This window comes from Dermochelys coriacea, chromosome 24 (genome assembly GCF_009764565.3).
Source record: "Dermochelys coriacea isolate rDerCor1 chromosome 24, rDerCor1.pri.v4, whole genome shotgun sequence".
Classification (NCBI taxonomy): Eukaryota; Metazoa; Chordata; order Testudines; family Dermochelyidae; genus Dermochelys; species Dermochelys coriacea.
The window spans coordinates 14,528,423-14,547,559 of record NC_050091.1 but is presented as its reverse complement, the minus strand read 5'-3'; the positions used below and the strand labels follow the sequence as shown (position 1 = coordinate 14,547,559).

The 19,137-nt window shown below is 50.2% G+C and overlaps 1 protein-coding gene across 3 annotated transcripts; it reads right to left on the bottom strand.

The window, feature by feature from the left end:
• Positions 1-1,780: 1,780 nt before the first annotated feature.
• LOC119847745 (zinc finger protein RFP-like) lies at positions 1,781-15,787 on the bottom strand. Of its 3 annotated transcripts, XR_006276872.1 has the most exons (8): positions 15,297-15,786; positions 13,128-13,223; positions 11,971-12,201; positions 11,649-11,671; positions 10,814-10,929; positions 9,355-9,414; positions 2,078-3,109; positions 1,781-1,928 (listed from the first exon to the last, which is right to left on the bottom strand). XR_006276872.1 is itself a non-coding variant. In XM_038382773.2 (7 exons), the coding sequence occupies exons 1-7, from the start codon at positions 15,711-15,713 to the stop codon at positions 2,592-2,594; spliced, it is 1,461 nt and encodes a 486-aa protein (XP_038238701.1). In that variant the 5' UTR covers positions 15,714-15,786; the 3' UTR covers positions 1,781-2,591. The 3 variants fall into 3 exon arrangements, 2 of the variants coding, with proteins under 2 accessions (XP_038238701.1, XP_038238702.1); XM_038382773.2 differs by having other exon boundaries at positions 1,781-3,109; XM_038382774.2 differs by lacking the exon at positions 13,128-13,223 and having other exon boundaries at positions 1,781-3,109; positions 15,297-15,787.
• Positions 15,788-19,137: the final 3,350 nt, after the last annotated feature.

The window sequence follows — 19,137 nt, the reverse complement described above, 5'->3', positions numbered from 1 at the left end:
TGGCTCCATCCCCACTTGGTACCACATGGGACGCTGCCCATGGGTCCCGTCCCATAGACCCCACCACTGAACACTCAGCAGCAGGCAGAGCTCCCCCTGGCCCATGGCTCAGCCACCCACACCCGGGACCAGGACCTGAAGTGTCGGTTCCGAGCCAGCTTCTGGAACCCCCAGTTGCTCAGTGATACACAAACAGCAGTGACCTCAATGGCAAAAGGGGGGGGCTGCGGGTCAGGACTGAGGGGCACAAGAGGAGCTGGGGGATGGGGAGCCCGGGGCTGAGCGAGCAGGGGACTGCGGGTCGGGACTGAGGGGCACTGGGGGACGGGGAGCCCGTGGCCGGGCGAGCAGGGGGCTGCGGGTCGGGATTGAGGGGCACTGGGGGACGGGGAGCCCGTGGCCGGGCGAGCAGGGGGCTGCGGGTCGGGACTGAGGGGCACTGGGGGACGGGGAGCCCGTGGCCGGGCGAGCAGGGGGCTGCGGGTCGGGACTGAGGGGCACTGGGGGACGGGGAGCCCGTGGCTGGGCGAGCAGGGGGCTGCAGGTCGGGACTGAGGGGCACTGGGGGACGGGGAGCCTGTGGCCGGGATGTGTGAGGCTAGAGGGAGCGAATATAACCAATTGGGGAAAAGGCCGGGGGGAAGCCCATGAGCGCCTTCCAAAATTACAGCTAGGAAATTAAAAGGAAATAAACAAGGAATAAGTATGTTTCATTTACAATAAGTAAAAGTCAGGCTTAAAAGGAGCTGAGAGGGAAGTTCTATAACCAGTCTCACTGTCAGTAACATTTTAAAAAACTCCCTTGCCTCTCTCATTCTCTTTCCTTCTCCCTTTTCTTTCGTTTGATTCAGTTTTACACCCCATTTTCTGTGACCCTTGTTTTCCATCCCTGTTTATTTCCCTGTGTTCCCCTCAGTCTTCTCTGTTCTTGATCACAGGTCACTCCACCTCACCTTGCCAGTTCTCTCCCCTGAGTTTATCTTCTCACCTCTTGCCGCTGAGCTCGATTGCTTTGCTTTCACTCTTCACTTCAGCCTCCCTCCACCTCCCCCTTAGAATCGTAGAATCTCGGGGTGGGAAGGGACCTCAGGAGGCATCTAGTCCAACCCCTGCTCAAAGCAGGACCAATCCCCAATTTTTGCCCCAGATCCCAAAAGGCCCCCTCAAGGATTGAACTCAGAACCCCGGGTTTAGCAGGGCAATGCTCAAACCACTGAGCTATCCCTCCCCCCCCCCCCCACTGAGCTATCCCCTTATTTTTCTTTTCCCTTCCAGAAAACCCCGAACTCTTTCCCACCCTAGCACCCCTTTCCTGAGGGCACGGAGGTCAGACGCTTCAGTCACTGGGTCTCCTTCTCCCAGGCTCCCTGCTGGTGTGGAGCCTCCATCTTTCCCCCAAGGACCCAAACCCTAATTAATTAATTAACTCTGCGTCCCTGCCACCTCCACAGCTTCCTGTCCCCTGCCCAGCTATTAATTCTGCCCCCAGCCCCCACATCACTTCGGCCTCCGGTCCCTCCACCCGTTCTGACCCCGCCCCCACATCTGCCCCTCAGGGCCCATCTGCTCCTCCTGCAGCTCCATGGGCTCTTCACCCCTCCCTCTTCCCATCCCTGGGGCTGCAGGGGGGGTGGGGGGAGCAGTTCCCAGGTGTCACAGAGATGAGGTATCGGGGGTTGGGTAGACAGGATTCCTCCAGGGTCATAAAGATGAGTCAGGTTTCAGAGTAGCAGCCGTGTTAGTCTGTATTCGCAAAAAGAAAAGGAGTACCCGTGGCACCTTAGAGACTAACAAATTTATTAGAGCATAAGCTTTCGTGAGCTACAGCTCACTTCATCGGATGCATTTGGAGAAACCCTCCCCGGGCAAATCATTGTCCATAATAGACACCGGTTTAAGATCAAAAAGAAAAGGAGTACTTGTGGCACCTTAGAGACTAACAAATTTATTAGAGCATAAGCTTTCGTGAGCTACAGCTCACTTCATCGGATGCATTTGGAGAAACCCTCCCCGGGCAAATCATTGTCCATAATAGACACCGGTTTAAGATCAAAAAGAAAAGGAGTACTTGTGGCACCTTAGAGACTAACAAATTTATTAGAGCATAAGCTTTCGTGAGCTACAGCTCACTTCATCGGATGCATGTAGCTCACGAAAGCTTATGCTCTAATAAATTTGTTAGTCTCTAAGGTGCCACGGGTACTCCTTTTCTTTTTAAAGATGAGTCAGGCAGCTAGACAACTGAGAGTCCTCCAGGGTCATAGATACTAGGATGATGGTGGCTAGAGAAGCCCTTTATTTTATTTTTTTTTAATTCCCAGAGGGCCACTCCCCCAATATCTCAGTGACCCAGGATCCCCAGAGTCCTCCTGGACCACAGAGGACAGTGACAAACAGGCAGTACAATCCATGGGGCAATGAGATTGATTTTTCTGCTTCCAGCACTCCCTGATCTCTGTGGTTTGACAGTCCGGACCTGAAACCCCAGAAGCCTTCAGGAAGACTGGTGGCCTCCAGGGTCATGGAGACTAGTATGTGTGAGGCTAGAGAGGCTGATTTCAGTATACACCCTGGACTATTCCCCCTATGTCTCAGGGACACAGCCTGAACTGGGTTTCCAACCCCACGGAGAGCCAGGGGCGGATTCTCTCCCCATTGAAAGATGCTGGTGGGAAAGTAAAGATCGGAGTCTCGTTATCAGCATCAAAAAATGTCACCTGCCCACGTTCATAGTCCAGTGACACCCGGATCCTCCTGGGGACCCAGCTCAGGGGCAGGGGGGTCACAGGGGAGGTGAGAGCCTGGTACTGACCCCACCAACACTGCTCCACTGCCCAGATCCCACCCTCCGGGTTATAACTGATCCCTTCCTTCCTCTTCACAGACTCTCTGGCCACCCCCACAGCCCAGAACAATCCATCCCCCACCTCCACCTCCCAGGAATGTATCCCTGAGGTGAATCCTTCATAGCCCAGCACACAGGGATCAGTGTCAAATCTCTCAGGATTGTCGGGCAGATCCTGCCACGTGTCTCCCCATCTCACACTTTTCCGATCCTCAGACAGGACGAGTTCGGGATGAGCCGTATCTGGATCCAGAGTCACATTCGCTGGAGAGAGAGAGAGGGAATCAGAGCGTCAAAAGCAGAGCTCAGCCCTGGAGGAGTCTGGGACCATGTCTTACCGTCCCCAGCAGACCTGTTCTGGCTGGGACATTCCAGGATCCCTGAAGCTGCCTCGGCCCTGGGGACCTGATATGTCACTTCAGTTCCTCAGCCTGTATAATGGAAACCACTTCTGTACCTTCTACTTTGGTTATAGAGGCTGCAGCTTCTAATTAGGAGGGTCCAGAGGAGGCAGGTACCAACTTGGAACCCCAGAGGGAAGTTCCCTCCCCTAAATGCATCCTCCACTCCCAGGCCAGGGAGCAGAGACGAAAACGTAGCACTGGAAAGGGAGCCAATGAATGCAGGCCAGTGAGCAGGAAGTGGCGTTAGGTGGGGCAGCCCCTTTCCCTGCCCAGAGAGAAGAGAGGTCTGGAACTGGCAGCATTAGAGAGACAAAAAGAAAAGGAGGACTTGTGGCACCTTAGAGACTAACAAATTTACTTGAGTATAAGCTTTCGTGAGCTACAGCTCACTTCATCGGATGCATTCAGTGGAAAATATAGTGGGAAGATTTCTATACATAGAGAACATGAAACAATGGGTGTTACCATACACACGGTAACAAGAGTGATCACTTAAGGTGAGCTATTACCAGCAGGAAGGGGGGAACGGGACCTTTTGTAGTGATAATCAAGGTGGGCCATTTCCAGCAGTTGACAAGAACGTCTGAGGAACAGTGGGGGGGTGGGAAATAAACATGGGGAAATAGTTTTACTTTGTGTAATGACCCATCCACTCCCAGTCTCTATTCAAACCTAAGTTAATTGTATCCAATTTGCAAATTAATTCCAATTCAGCAGTCTCTCCTTGGAGTCTGTTTTTGAAGTCTTTTTGTTGAAGAATTGCAACTTTTAGGTCTGTAATCGAGTGATCAGAAGCTCGTTCACCTGCACATCTACCAATGTGATCTATGCCATCATCTGCCAGCAATGCCCCTCTGCCATGTACATTGGTCAAACTGGACAGTCTCTACGTAAAAGAATAAATGGACACAAATCAGACATCAAGAATTACAACATTCAAAAACCAGTCGGAGAACTCTTCAATTTCTCTGAGATTGACTTAACTAAGGACTGAAGAATTGGACCCTAGAATGGCATGGGGCCATGAAAGAGAATATAGATAATTGGCTAAAAGGAGCATCTTACATGGTGGGAGATTTAACCCATACATCTAGTGCTTATTCATAGACCTGTCTGGGGCATGAGGAGAGAGATTTCTCTACTGATCGCCCTGAACGTAATATTAGACAGACACATCAATGTCAGTACAAATGACCAGGCCACAATTAAGAAGGTTCGGATGCTGGCCAATGAGAGAGTCTGGTTAGTGGTGCATGGGAGAGTTGTTTTCATGGGAATTTTCAGTTAATCGAAGGAAAGTCTCCACCAGAGCACCCAGAGATCCCCCCTTTCCCTGCTCTAGCTCAGATGGCAAAGAATCTGGAGGGGAAAAGGGTGGAAGAGATTAGGTACATGGTCTCTGAATTGTAACACCATTTTGGGGAGCTGCCTCTCCCTCCTAAGTGAATCACAGAATCATAGAATATCTAGGTTGGAAGAGACCTCAGGAGGTCATCTAGTCCAACCCCCTGCTCAAAGCAGGACCAACCCCAACTAAATCATCCCAGCCAGGGCTCTGTCAAGCTGGGCCTTAAAAACCTGTAAGGATGGAGATTCTAGCACCTCCCTAGGTAACCCATTCCAGTGCTTCACCACCCTCCTAGTGAAATAGTGTTTCCTAATATCCAACCTAGACCTCCCCACTGCAACTTGAGACCATTGCTCCTTGTTCTGTCATCTGCCACCACGGAGAACAGCCAAGCTCCATCCTCCTTGGAACCCCCCTTCAAGTAGTTGAAGGCTGCTATCAAATCCCCCGCACTCTTCTCTTCTGCAGACTAAATAATCCCAGTTCCCTCAGCCTCTCCTCGTAAATCAGGTGCCCCAGCCCCCTAATAATTTTTGTTGCCTTCTGCCGGACTGTCTCCAATTTGTCCACATCATTTCTGTAGTGGGGGGTGCAAAACTGGAAGCAATACTCCAGATGTGGCCTCACCAGTGCTGAATAGAGGGGAATAGTCATTTCCCTCAATCTACTGGCAATGCTCCTACTCATGCCGCCCAAATATGCCATTAGCCTTCTTGGAAACAAGGGCACACCGATGACTTATATCCAGCTTCTCATCCACTGTAATCCCCAGGTCCTTTTCTGCAGAACCATCGCTTAGCCAGTCAGTCCCCAGCCTGTAGCGGTGCATGGGATTCTTCCGTTCTAAGTGCAGAACTCTGCACTTGTCCTTGTTGAACCTCATCAGATTTCTTTTGACCCAATCTTCCAGTTTCTCTAGGTCACTGTGGGCCATATCCCTACCCACCAGCGTATCTACCTCTCCCCCCAGTTTAGTGTAATTTGCAAACTTTCTGAGGGTGCAATCCATACTATCATCCAGATCATTAATGAAGATGTTGAACAAAAACGACTCTAGGACCGACCCCTGGGGCACTTCGCTTGATACTTGCTGTCAACTGGACATTGAGCCATTGATCACTACCTGTTGAGCCCGACAATCTAGCTGGCTTTCTATCAATCTTATAGTCCATTAATCCAATCCATACTTTTTTAACTTGCTGGCAAGAATACTGTGGGAGACCGTATCTAAAGGTTTGCTAAAGTCAAGATATATCACATCCACTGCTTTCCCCATATCCACAGAGCCAGTTCTCTCATCATAGAAGGCAATCAGGTTGGTCAGGCATGACTTGCCCTTGGTGAATCCATGCTGACTGTTCCTGATCACTTTCCTCTCCTCCAAGTGCTTCAAAATGGATTCCCTGAGGACCTGCTCCATGATTTTTCCTGGGACTGAGGTGAGGCTGACCGGTCTGTAGTTCCCAGAGTTCTCCTTCTTCCCTTTTTTAAAGATGGGCACTACATTAGCCTTTTTACAGTCATCCGGGACCTCCCCCAATCACCACAAGTTTTTAAAGATAATGGACAATGGCTCTGCAATCACATCAGCCAGCTCCCTCAGCACCCTCGGATGCAGCGCATCAGATCCCATGGACTTGTGCATGTCCAGCTTTTCTAATTAGTCCTTAACCTGCTCTTTCTCCACAGGGGGCTGCTCACCTCCTCCCAATACTGTGTTTCCCAGTGCAGCAGTCTGGGAGCTGACCTTGACTGTGAAGTCTGAGGCAAAAAAAGCATTGAGTACATCAGCTTTGTCGACATCCTCTGTCACTAGGTTGCCTCCCCCATTCAGTAAGAGTCCCACACTTTCCTTGACCTTCTTCTTGTTGCTAACATACCTGTAGAAACCCTTCTTGTTACCCTTCACTTCCCTGCTAGTTGCAACTCCAGTTGTACTTTGGCCTTCCTGATTACACCCCTGCATGCTCGAGCAATATTTTCATACTCCTCCCTAGTCATCTGTCCAAGTTTCCACTTCTTGTAAGCTTCCTTTTTGTGTTTAAGCTCACTGAAGACTTCTCTGTTAAGCCAAGCTGGTTGCCTGTCATATTTGCTATTCTTTCTGCACATCGGGATGGTTTGTTCCTGCACCCTCAATAAGGCTTCTTTAAAATACAGCCAGCTCTCCTGGACACCTTTCCCCCTCATATTAGCCTCCCAGGGGATCCTGCCCATCAGTTCTCTGTAGGAGTCTAAGTCTGCTTTTCTGAAGTCCAGGGACCATATTCTGCTGCTCTCCTTTCTTCCTTTTGTGAGGATCCTGAAATCAACCATCTCGTGGTCACTACTGCCCAGGTTGCTACCCACTTCTCCTTCCCCTACCAATTCTTCCGTGTTTGTGAGCAGCAGGTCAAGAAGAGCACAGCCCCTAGTTGGTTCCTCCAGCACTTGCACCAGGAAGTTGTCCCCAACACTCTCCAGAAACTTCCTGGATTGTCTGTGCACTGCTGTATTGCTCTCCCAGCAGACGTCAGGGTGACTGAAGTCCCCCATGAGAACCAGGGCCTGTCATGTGGAAACTCCCGTTGTTGTCCGAAGAAAACCTCGTCTACCTCCACCTCCTGGTCTGGTGGCCTATAGCAGATGCCCACCGCAACATCACCCTTGTTGCTCTCGCCTCTAAACTTAACCCAAAAACTCTCAACAGGCTTTTCTCCAGTTTCATACTGGAGCTCTGAGCAGTCATACCGTTCTCTTACATACAATGCAACTCCTCCACCTTTTCGGCCAGCCTGTCCTTCCTGAACAGCTTATACCATCCATGACAGTGCTCCAGTCACGTGAGTTACCGCACCAAGTCTCTGTTATTCTAATCACGTCATAATTCCTTGACTGTGCCAGGACTTCCAGTTCTCCCTGCTTGTTTCCCAGGTTTCTTGTGTTCATGTACAAGCACCAAAGATAACTAGCCGATTGCCCTGCTTTCTCAGGATGAATCAGGAGGCCTCCCCTGTGGCACCTTCCTCCTTGTGCTTGCTCCCGGTATCCCACTTCCCCACTTACCTCTGGGCTTAGGTCTCCATTCCCTGGCAAACCTAGTTTGAAGCCCTCCTAACTAGGTTAGCAAGCCTGCCTGAGAAGATGCTCTTCCCTCTCTTTGTTACATGGATCCCATCTCTTACTAGCAATCCTTCTTCCTGGAATGACATCCCATGGTCAAAGAATCCAAAGCCCTCTCTCCAACACCACCTGCATAATCATGCATTTATCTCCACAATTCTACAGTCCCTACCTAGGCCTTTTCCTTCTCCAGGGCAGATGGACGAGAACATGACTTGCGCCTCAAACTCCTTTATCCTTGTTCCCAGAGCCATGTAGTCTGCAGTGACCCGCTCAAGGTTATTCTTGGCAGTATCATTGGTGCCCACGTGGAGAAATAGGAAGGGGTAGAGGTCCGAGGGCTTGATCAGTCTCGCCAGACACTTTGTCACATCCTGAATTCTAGCTCCAGGCAAGCAGCACACTGCTCGAGTCTCCCAGTCTGGACGGCAGATGGATGACTCCGTCCCTCTTAGGAGGGAGTCCCCAACCACCACCACCCGTTTCCTCCTCTTGGGAGTGGTGGTCAGAGAACTCCCATCCCTAGGACAATGCATCCCATGCCCTCTGTTCGATGGGGTTTCCTTCTGATCCCTTCCCTCTGATAACTCTTCCAAATCATTCTCCGCCATAGTACCTGTGCAGACAGCCTGAAAATGTTTCCTTACCTCTATCTGCATTGGGTTCTCTTCTTTCTTCTTCTGGAGGTCACATGCTGCCAGTTTTCGTCCCCATTCTGCACTGCTCTCTCTGATTCTTCAGCATGCTATGCCTGCAGTGCCAAACGCTGGCTTCTCTCCAGAAAATCTTCATTTTCTCTGATGCAACTCAGGGTCGATAATTGGTACTTGAGTGCATGAGGCCAAGCAGAGATGCCCAGGCAGTTCCTCCCCCTGGCTGCTGGAGCTGCTATGGTGGCTTCAGAAACTGCCTCTCTCCCTGTTTCCTGGCTGCATCTTCCTGCTGGGGCTGCTTCTCTCTCAGGATTAGAGGAAGGTCAAAACCTGAAGTTGCAGGGAGGGGAGTAAGAGGAGGGAGGCAACAGATATAAACCCCAGGGGGATGCGTGTGCTGAGCCCATCCTGGCAGCTCTTCTCACTAGCCTGGGAGAAGTGAAGGGAAGGGATATTAGAGAAGAAACTCTCAAGGCCAGAGAGTGTTGAAGAGGAGGTGGCCTTGGGAGGAGTAGCTCCTTCCCCAGCCGAGAGAGAAGGCAGGAGGTACCAGCATCAGAGGGAGAAGTGAGCAATTCAAAGGGGAGAGCTCAGCCCAGCCCTGCTGAAAAGAAAGGTAGGATGTTGGTGAGGAGCAATGGGAGAGCGCCCCACCCTCACTCTGGGGAAAGGAGAGGAATGTGGCAACCCTCTCAACTGAATATTTCAAAGGCATGTGGATATGCCTGGAAAAGCCAGAATCAGCGTTAAGGACCTTTGTGTGTAGGTGAGAGAGTATTTCTCTTCATCAGCATGGGCATGAACTCAGCACCCAGGCTAAAGCCAGGATTGTTTGTTTGACATTTGCTTGGGATCTCTTCAGTATTTCGTGTTTGTATTTTTAGTTTTAGGGGAAGTGTTGGGCAGGGTTGGTTTCATTGGGAACTTGAGCTACAAGTTCATGAAAATGTTTTCATGGGATTTTCCTCTTCATTTAAAGATAATCTCCACGTGAAATCTCACCTGGTCTGTCTGATCCCAGGGGTTTCCCTCTTTTTACCTCCAGTTCAGAGCGCAGCATGTCTGGAGGGGGAAAGGATAAAAGAGATGAGATTTCATGCTGTTCTCTTTATAGTGACATCCCCATTCTTAACTGACATAACTATGTTTTAATTACACGAGAGAAAAATTTGGAGAGACAGAGACACTCCCAGATCTTTAATAAAAGCTAATCTGAAACATTCTATTTTCTCTTTTATTCAGGCATCTCAAATCAACTGAACCAATATCCATTAACCGTCAAAAACACCCAAGGATATATTATGTGGAAGATAGATTTCCTGTTCACTAATCCTCCAGACCCCAGTTGGGTTGTCTCATTCTCCTTTTGCATGTTGTCATAACCTAGGCCCAGACCCTGCAAAGAGTTTAGCATGACAGAACAAGAAGCAATGGTCTCAAGTTGCAGTGGGGTCTCAAGTAGGTTGGATATTAGGAAACACTGTTTCACAAGGAGGCTGGTGAAGCACTGGAATGGGTTACCTAGGGAGGTGCTGGAATCTCCATCCTTACAGGTTTTCAAGGCCTGGCTTGACAAAGCCCTGGCTGGGATAATTTAGTTGGGGTTGGTCCTGCTTTGAGCAGGGGGTTGGACTAGATGACCTCCTGAGGTCTCTTCCAACCCTAATCGTCTATGATTCTATGAACGCAACTTTATACTCTTGGGCTCATTGGACATTAATGAGATTTTGCAGGCTTAGGGCCCTGAATTGCAAGCTCTTTGGGTCGATTTACTCAGTATCTGTACAGAGCTCAGCACAGTGGGGCCCTCGTCCTCCTTAGATGTAAAAATGAATAATAATAAAATTATTTTATAGCTGTGGAAACTGAGGCAGGGAGAGGGTTGGCTCAATGGGTCTGATTCACCCCTGTGTTGGTAAAGTGATGGGGGACGCAGCTTGTGGTTCCCCTATTCAGTGGCTGCAGGGGCTGGTGCAGACTTTGGCACAGGCTAGGGAAGTCTTGTGGTCCAGCCCGAGTGGCATCCCTGTTTCAGTGGCTGCTGTGTGGCGTTGCCAAGGAGCAGAGTATCAAAGGCACAGCTTTCCCCTGGTCACACCCCTCTATCCCTGCTCCACCCTGCCCTCAGCAACCCCACTCTGTTCCCACCCACCCAGCAAGGAACACTCCTTGAGCACGAGAGGCTCCTGTCCTGGAGTGATTCACCCGCCCTGTAGTTGGGAGAGAGAAACTGAGGCACCCAGATCTTGCTATATTTTCATCTGAATGATTTTACCAAAGCTCACCGAGTGAATCAAACGGAGACATCCTGTTGCCTGGGTCCCTACTACATAGGTTCAGTTTCTCTACTTTCTGTTTTTTATTAAATAGATACACACTGTAATAACGAACCAACTGGCTAACTCCACCCACAGTCCCAGAGACACACTCTGATTTCTCCTTCTAGATTCCTTCTTGGTACCTTTGAACTTCTTCATAGTCTCAGGTAGAGCAACATTTTTCTGGGAGAAATCGCTGAATCTCTTTTCCAGCTCAGCAGAAAGCTCCACTGGCTTCTGGAACTTCCCAATCTCACACCTGGAAAGAGAGAAGTTCACATTATTCTATTTCATTTACTGATTCGTTATCATCCCTTTCTAGTGGAAGTTGCTGCTCTAAAGGACCTGGAGTTAGAATTCCTCTGCTTCTCCCAGCCTCGGAGCAGGGGCAGCTCAGGCCAAAGGCCCCGTTAATATTCTTCAACTCTGGCCTGCAGAGAGCAGATCTGAGGATAAAAGAGGAATCGAGTCTCCAGGGCCAGTTCTCTCCTTGGCCTCCATGCACTAATACTGGTATGTTCCCATATTTCTTGCACTGAGTGTTATGGGATCTTTCGTCCAGGCAGTAGACTGAGACCTCAGCTCCACGGATATCAGCTCGTTCCACACAGAACTCCAAACGGTCCTCGGGTGTGAAAGAATCTTGATTCCTGCTGACCAGGGCATGATTATACCCCATGCCCTAGAGGTGAAAGGCCCATATTCTACCCCCAGAATCCTGAGGCAGCCAGTCCCCAGGGATTTATCATATCGAGGAAATCCTTTAGGTCAGTCTTTCCCACTGGCTAGATAGTTCCAGAGTCTTGTATAGAAGGGTAGAACCTCCGGATTAAGTTCATCGCAGAGACTTGTATCCAAAATGTGACCCTGCCACACACATTTTGCTGGAGAACTTTGGGGAGATGAGTTGTTAACATTGTCTCCAAGCCCTTTCCCAGCACTGTGAAGCACAATGGGGAGTGAGTGAGAGCCACGTACCTGCTCAAGGTGCGTCTGACATCCTAGAGAGAAGAGAGAAAGAGAAAACAATCTCAGTCCCTCATGGCGCACTCTGGCGTACTAAGGAAAGGGATTTTGCAGCTCTGGGGAAAAGAGGCACTGCCCTGGCCCCAGGGCCGTGGATTGGCTGATTTAATGTAATCTCTAACATAAATGAATCTGTAACTCTTGCAAGAGCAACAATAATTCACATTTCATGAATGCGCACACTGAGTTACACCGTGATCTCTGACTGCTGGACACCAGTGCTCATGATTCAGGAGTTGTGTTGGGCTTTGGGATAGTTTTAACTCAGTCTCACCTGCAGGAATTCACTCGCTGGCTTCTGACACTTCCCCTCCATCTCAATAATCAGATCACTGAGACAGGAAATCCCCTCAGAGAGTTTAGTGATATTTTCATTCTGTATCTTCCCAATCTCCTTTTCCAGGTTTTCCAGCTGGGCCAGCAGACGTCGCTCTTGTTCCTCCAGGAACTTCCTCAGTTGCTGAAATTCAGCCACAATCTTCTGCCTCTCGGTTTGTGTCTGTAGCTGTGTTTTTAAAAAAGGAAGGGACATAGAGGAAGTCTAGGGTCCTTTCACAGAGTGCTGAGTGTGCAGGAGAGAGAATTTCTTTACCAACTCTATGATAGCTGACACACCACTAACACTGCAGTTACTAAGGAGAGGATTTTCTAACACTTCCCATTTGTTCCTAATATCTCTTAATGAGATATTTCCATCTCTGACATCAGTGGCGCTGGAACAATTTCTAGAGTGGGGGTGTTGAGCTGCACCCCCCTTGTCCCTGTTCGTGCCCCTCACTGCCCCAGGCTGGTGCCACAGCTGGGGGCGGCTGCGGAGCTCCAAGCACGGGGCCAGCGGCTAGGGCCCCGGGTGGCAGCGGGGCCCCCGGGCTCGGGCTGGTGGCTGGGACCCTGGTGTGGGGCGCAAAGCCTGGGGGCGCTGCAGCACTCTCTGCACCCCTACTTCCTGCACCTATGTCTGACATGGGCAGGACAGTGTGTTATCAGAGGCCTACGTCAGTCCTGATCCAGAGCAGGAGGCAGGACTCAGCCCTACATTAACAGAGATTCCAGGGAATAAAAAAGAATGAAACAATTCAACAATACGAGAAACGCCTGCAGGCAGCAGAGAGGCTGCCTGGGGTCTAGTCAGTTCAGCTGCGGGGGGGAAGATTTATGAAAGCCACAAGGGCTAGAAAGTTAACTCATTAATTTGGAATGGGAGCTTAGAGTCTGTAGCATATGAGACGGTCCTGATCCTGGGAAAGGACTTCTCAGGCACTGTGTATGTGTGTGTGTGTGAGTGCGAGTGCACACACACGAATCTAACAGCAATCCATGGTCATGGAGCAACACACACTAGCCCGCATTCCCCAAGGCCACAGAGCAATATGCCTACAAACACACCTCCCATCGCAAGTCCCTGCGGGGTTAATAGCAGCAGGCACCTACCAGGTACTCCTGGCTTTTCCCCTCGCCAGTCATTTTAAATCCCAGCAGCTTCTCTCTCTCTTCCCTCAGAGTCTCCAAATGGGCCCGAATCTTTCCCTGGAGAAACCGAAATAAGTTGGCTGGTTCCATTCTGAGGGTTGAGAGCGAGCGTGCATGCATGTGTGTAGTGGGTGTTTTTCCACCCAATGCTCTCTCGGTGGCTGTCGGCCTGTAGCGGGGCAGTCACCCCGCTCCTGTGAGAGGCTAGGCTGATTGGGGAAGCAGCCACAGCTGAGACCATGCCCCAATCAGGCCACATCTGGCCCTATAAAACGGAGGTGAGCCAGCACTGAGGCAGTCTTGCTCCAGCTCTGTAACTTCCCAGACTGCAGGCCTTGTGCAAGGCCTACAGAGGTACTGGGGATGCAGAGGGGCAGTCCGGGGATAGGCAGAGGCAGCTGGTCCTACCCCATTGCCAATGATGAGTGGCTATTACAGACTGCAGTCTGCCCCAGTGAGTGGGGGCTAGATGGTGACTGGCAGTAGCCACTGAGGCAAGGTGGGTTTAGAGGGTTGGGGGTTCCCCTGGGAGGGGAGACTCAGGCTGTGGGTTACTGCTGGGGCAGAACCCTGAGGTAAAGGGGCACTAGGGTCCAGCAGGGACATGGGGATCTTGAGGCAGGTGAGCCACTGGCCTGCAGAGGGTGCTCTGTGCTGGACAAGGGCGAATTCCCAAAATGACCAGCAGGAGGTGCTGTGCCAGTGAGTCTCAACCTCACTACATGGCCTTACTAGGTTTATGACATCAGGGACACCAAGGAAATGAATTCTCATTCATGGAGACTGGGAGTGTTTTATATTTGGGCAGTTTAGAATTATTTGGCCTGACTTAAACCAGTGGAGAAAGCTGGAGTCACAGGGCGGTGAATCAAAAATCAATTTTTTAAGACAGTTTAACTAACAACGTGTGATACAAACCCCAGAAGCCACCAGGGTTAGAAATATGGTCTGGGATGCTCAAAGGAGCCCAGCTCCCACTGAATTTCAGTCCTGAACCCCTGGGGATTGGACTGGTCTAAGCACTAGGGCAAAGCCTACTGGCCGTGGCGATTTGTGTTATGAAAAGTTGGTCTATGATGTCCCAAACCCTTTCGTTCGCCATGGCCTCTGGGGAGTTTCCCCATAGTTCCTACCGTAGCAAGCGGAAGCTGTGGGTTCTGGGCGATTTCAAAAGGCTGCATTGCGGGACTACCCACGTACACAATAAACTAGTTCAGGCTGACACAGGTCAGCTCCACACAGGGGTTAGTTTGGTGCACACAGGTTTAATCCCAGAAGTATTTGACATGGACCTTTGCTGTCTGGCCCCCTTTTCTGTCTGAATGCCAGTTACTTGGGGTCCACACAACGTTTAGCACTGCGATCTCTAGAACGGTCGGCATCTGAGTGAAATCACTCATGGGGCAACATGGGGATGTAGAATCCCAGTGGGAAACTCCATCTCCCTGGGGCCTTTAGCAAGGAGTCTTTTTCCCTCTTAATGCCTGCACTTTGTCACTGCTTAGCGCTGCTGGGGACGCAGCGCGGCCTTGTGATTAGGGCCCTGGTTTGGGCCTAAGGAAAGCTGGGTTCTGTTCACAGCTCTGCCGGTGACCTGGGCAAGTCCCTGCCTCTGTTTCCCCTCCTATTCTTTGTCTGTCTTGTCTGGTTAAGCTTTAAACTGCTCAGGGCAGGGATTGTCCCTCACTGTGTTTTGTGCAGGGCCCAGCGCAGTCAAGGTCAGGTCTTGTTTGGGGTGTGGAGGGGCTGTTGGGACGCAAAGAACAGCGATAATACAGACGACAATACACATCAGTTATAAAAACAGCAGCTTGTAACTTCCCCTGCTCTGATCTGAGGACAACATGCTGACGGAGATCGGCCTGCAGCTTCTGCGACTTAAACCTCTCGGATCCTTTCGCCGGTTCATTTGAGGGGAAAGTTGCCTTATTTCCCCAGCAGGAAGTGATTTGGAAATGGTGTCAGAGAAACGTCGCCCACATCCAGCATCTTGGCTTTACAGCGCATAAGGGTGCAGTTACAGCAAAGGCTGTCAGGGAGAGAGATTGAGTCTGACCCGTAAATTGGGTTGAAATTACCCTGTCATTAAAATTCAGTTAGAATGATTTAGACCGGCCAGTGCTTCCCTACCTTGTACTCTTGGGCAGCCTCCTCTATGGGAACTACCGTGTGAACTCTGTGAGCCCGGGATCTGTCACACACCACGCAGATCGGGGTTTGGTCCTCTTCACAGAACAGTTTGAGAGGCTCCCGGTGCTCACCACACGCTCTCTCCCCTCCTGCAACCTTCATCGCCTGTAGACTCAGCCGTTTGGCTAGTTCTAGGACATTCGCCAGGGGCCGGTTCGGCCTCAGGTTTCTCTGCTGAATGGTTTCTCTGCACTGAGGACAGGAGAAGCTTGTATCCAGACCCTCCCAGCACTGGCTGATGCAGGCTCGGCAGAAACTGTGCCCACAGTCTATAACCACTGGGTCTTTAAAATACTTCCCACAGATAGGGCAGCTAGCTTCATCCTGGAGACGGTCCACAGGGTTCTCTGCGGCCATGGCTCCCTCTGGACACTGTTACTGGGTTAGTTTCACTTTCCTGAGCTCAGAAATCCACCCTGCTTGCAGCACCAACTGGGCGTCTCCCTGCTGAGGACTGACTCATGCTGTTTGCGGAGCTGGAACGAGTCCACTGGTAACATAAATGCCCCATGATCCGGATGGATCCTTCCTGCTTCCTTCAGGATTTGGGCTGATCCGTCCCTTCCAATGCACAGACTCTCTGGCCACCCTCACAACCCAGTATTCACCCCCACCCCACCCTAGGAATGTCTCCCTGAGGTGAATCCTGCACAGGCCAGCACACAGGGACCAAATCTCTCAGGATTGCTGGACAGATCTTGCATGCCTCACACTTTTTTCCAAGGGAGTGCTGGCCTCTCCCCAGTGACCCTGGGGATCTGTCCATCTCAGGATGCAGACCCTTTTTCGGCACTTCCCATTTCTCTCGGTATTGGGAGAGAGCCAACCAAACAACCCCACCATGTTTCAGTAAGGGGCCAACATCCCCCTTGACATGAACAAAGCAAGTGTCAGCTAAATCCAGCAGTCTCTTCTGACACCTTAGGCCAAAATGATTCACTATATAATTCAATGGTTGTCAGCCTACGTTCAAAGGAGCAGTACGTGTTGAACTGGCAGGTTACTCTGGGTGGGATTCACAAAGGGATTTAGGCACTTAGCCTCCATTGAAATCCATGGTAGTTAGTTGCCTAAATACCTTTGTGAATCCCATGCTCAAGTGCCTGATCAGATCATTGTCTCCACAGAGACGTTGACTCGTTTAAGAATGAAAAGCTTTTTGTTTGTTTTGAAGAACAGACTTTTTAAAATTATTTTTCTGAAAAATTGTCAGCAATATCACAATTTTCTTTCATGACAATTTTGATCAACTCTGTTCTAGAAATTGTACCAATGTCCCCCTCAAAAAATCAGGCTGTACCTGAGTGCTGGGGGGTGAGTGCCTGACACGAGGAGGCGGGGAGAGCAAGAGGGGAAATCAGGGGGAGAGAAATACAGAGGGGCCAAGAGAGAGACAGAGCAAGACAGAAAAACAGAACGAATCAGTGACTAAAACACAAAATTCTCCCAACTCAGATCTGCTTCTCACAGGTTTTCGGTGGGACAGAGCAATCCCATGGCCTCACGGGCAGCACTCTGGACTCTGAATCCAGTGTCCTGCATTGACACCTTTGGATTGTTTTAATTTCATTGTTATTTTGTGGCCTTGTTTGACTTAACTTGGACTTTTGCTTTGCCGAAATGGATTGACATTTTCATTTCATTTAGTTTTTCCCTTTATGTCATTCTCTCTTCTGTCCATTTCAGGAATTATTATCTAATGGGCAGCAGCAAGAACTGACCCAGACCTTGTATTCCCCACCGCACCGGAGTACAGTGTGAACACCTGAAGCTGGAATGGCAGCAGTAGAGACAACGAGCGACAGGGGGAGGTTGTTTTTCTCAAATCACACAAGGGCACCCTTGCCGCTCACTGTAGATTCCAGCCTCCCTGCGGCTGTCCTGACCAGCTGGGCTGTGGGACTGTCATCACTCATTTTAATAACTATGTGATTGTAACAGAATAGAATTGAAATTAAACCAGTACCAGCAGGAAAAGGGAAACCTGAGGGAGGGCCCAGGAATCAAACCCAATGTGACATTCTATACCTTGGGGGGCTCTTGTGACCCCCATATTCCTCATCTGTATATAACGGTGATATTGAATACAAAGCATGCCATGTGAGGTGTCAGGGAAAAGATTATGATCTGCTGAAAGTCACTGTTCGATCTAAATATGTATATCTTCAGTGCATATGAAATTATGAGATTGTGTTCTATGGTGTGCCCCTGTTGCCAAGAAGGCAAACACCATATTGGGTTGCATTAGTAGGAGCACTGCCAGCAGATCGAGGGAAGTGATTATTCCCCTCTATTCGGCACTGGTGAGGCCACACGTGGAGTATTGCGTCTAATTTTGGGCCCCCCACTACAGAAAGGATGTGGACAAATTAGAGAGAGTCCAGCAGAGGGCAATGAAAATTATTAGGGGGTTGGGGCACATGACTTATGAGGAGAGGCTGAGGGAGCAATGGTCTCAAGTTGCAGTGAGGGAGGTCTAGGTTGGATATTAGGAAACACTATTTCCCTAGGAGGGTGGTGAAGCACTGGAATGGGTTACCTAGGGAGGTGGTGGAATCTCCATCCTTAGAGGTTTTTAAGGCCCGGCTTGACACAGTCCTGGCTGGGATGATTTAGTTGGTGTTGGTCTTGCTTTGAGTAGGGGGTGGGACCAGATGACCTCCTGAGGTCTTTTCCAACCCTAATTTTCTATGATTCTATTACTTGATTTCCTAGACGCCAGAGCTTGGGCACACGTCCCCATCCCAGAGCGAGACAAAGCAAGCTGCTCCCTGAGGCCCAACTCGCCCTCCTGGCACTAGGCTGGCTCTCTGCAGATCGACTCTGATCACAGGCTTCTCCCAGAGTCGCTGGCAGGGCCAGGACGCTCTTGGCAGACCAAAACAAGAGCTTGCGATTTCAATTCGGTTGTCAATGCACCTTAGTGGATGCGGGTTAGGGTTAGGACTCGTGGGTTCTCTTCCCCAGATCTGGGAGCAGAGGGGAACCTAGCAGGTTGAGGGGTTGAATACAGCTCTGGGGTATACTCACCAGCAAAAGAGGCCAAGTTGTGATAATCATAGAATATCAGGGTTGGAAGGGACCTCAGGAGGTATCTAGTCCAACCCCCTGCTCAAAGCAGGACCAACCTCAACTAAATCATCCTAGCAGGGCTTTGTCAAGCCTGACCTTAAAAACCTCTAAGGAAGGAGATTCCACCACCTCCCTAGGTAACCCATTCCAGTGCTTCACCACCCTCCGAGTGAAAAAGCTTTTCCTAATATCCAACCTAGACCTCCCCCACTGCAACTTGAGACCATTGCTCCTTGTTCTGTCATCTGCCACCACTGAGAACAGCCGAGCTCCATCCTCTTTGGAACCCCCCTTCAGGTAGTTGAAGGCTGCTATCAAATCCCCCCTCACTCTTCTCTTCTTCAGATTAAATAACCCCAGTTCCCTCAGCCTCTCCTCACAAGTCATGTGCCCCAACTCCCCTAATCATTTTCGTTGCCCTCCGCTGGAGTCTCTCCAATTTGTCCACATCCCTTCTGTAGTGGGGGGACCAAAACTGGACACAGTACTTCAGGTGTGGCCTCACCAGTGCCAAATAGAGGGGGATAAAGCTCCCCAGGGTCCCCAGTGCCTTACGCCCTAAATAAAGGGAATGGTTATTTCAGGCCCTAGCCAATAGCAGGGCCAGGGGAGAGCCCATCTAACTCTTCACTAGGAAACGACAGGGAGCGACACCAACAATTACTCGTTTTAGCCACAGATTTTCAACTTCTTTGTTCCCGCTGCCCTG

Excerpts from the sequence above, each read along its gene's own strand:
- LOC119847745 (XM_038382773.2), bottom strand. The coding sequence starts at position 15,713 with ATGGCCGCAGAGAACCCTGTGGACCGTCTCCAGGATGAAGCTAGCTGC. Across the intron at positions 9,415-10,813 it reads GACTATGAAGAAGTTCAAAG|ACATGCTGCGCTCTGAACTG; the intron begins GTACCAAGAAGG and ends TTCCCCCTCCAG. Across the intron at positions 3,110-9,354 it reads CCTGGGATCAGACAGACCAG|CGAATGTGACTCTGGATCCA; the intron begins GTGAGATTTCAC and ends CTCTCTCTCCAG.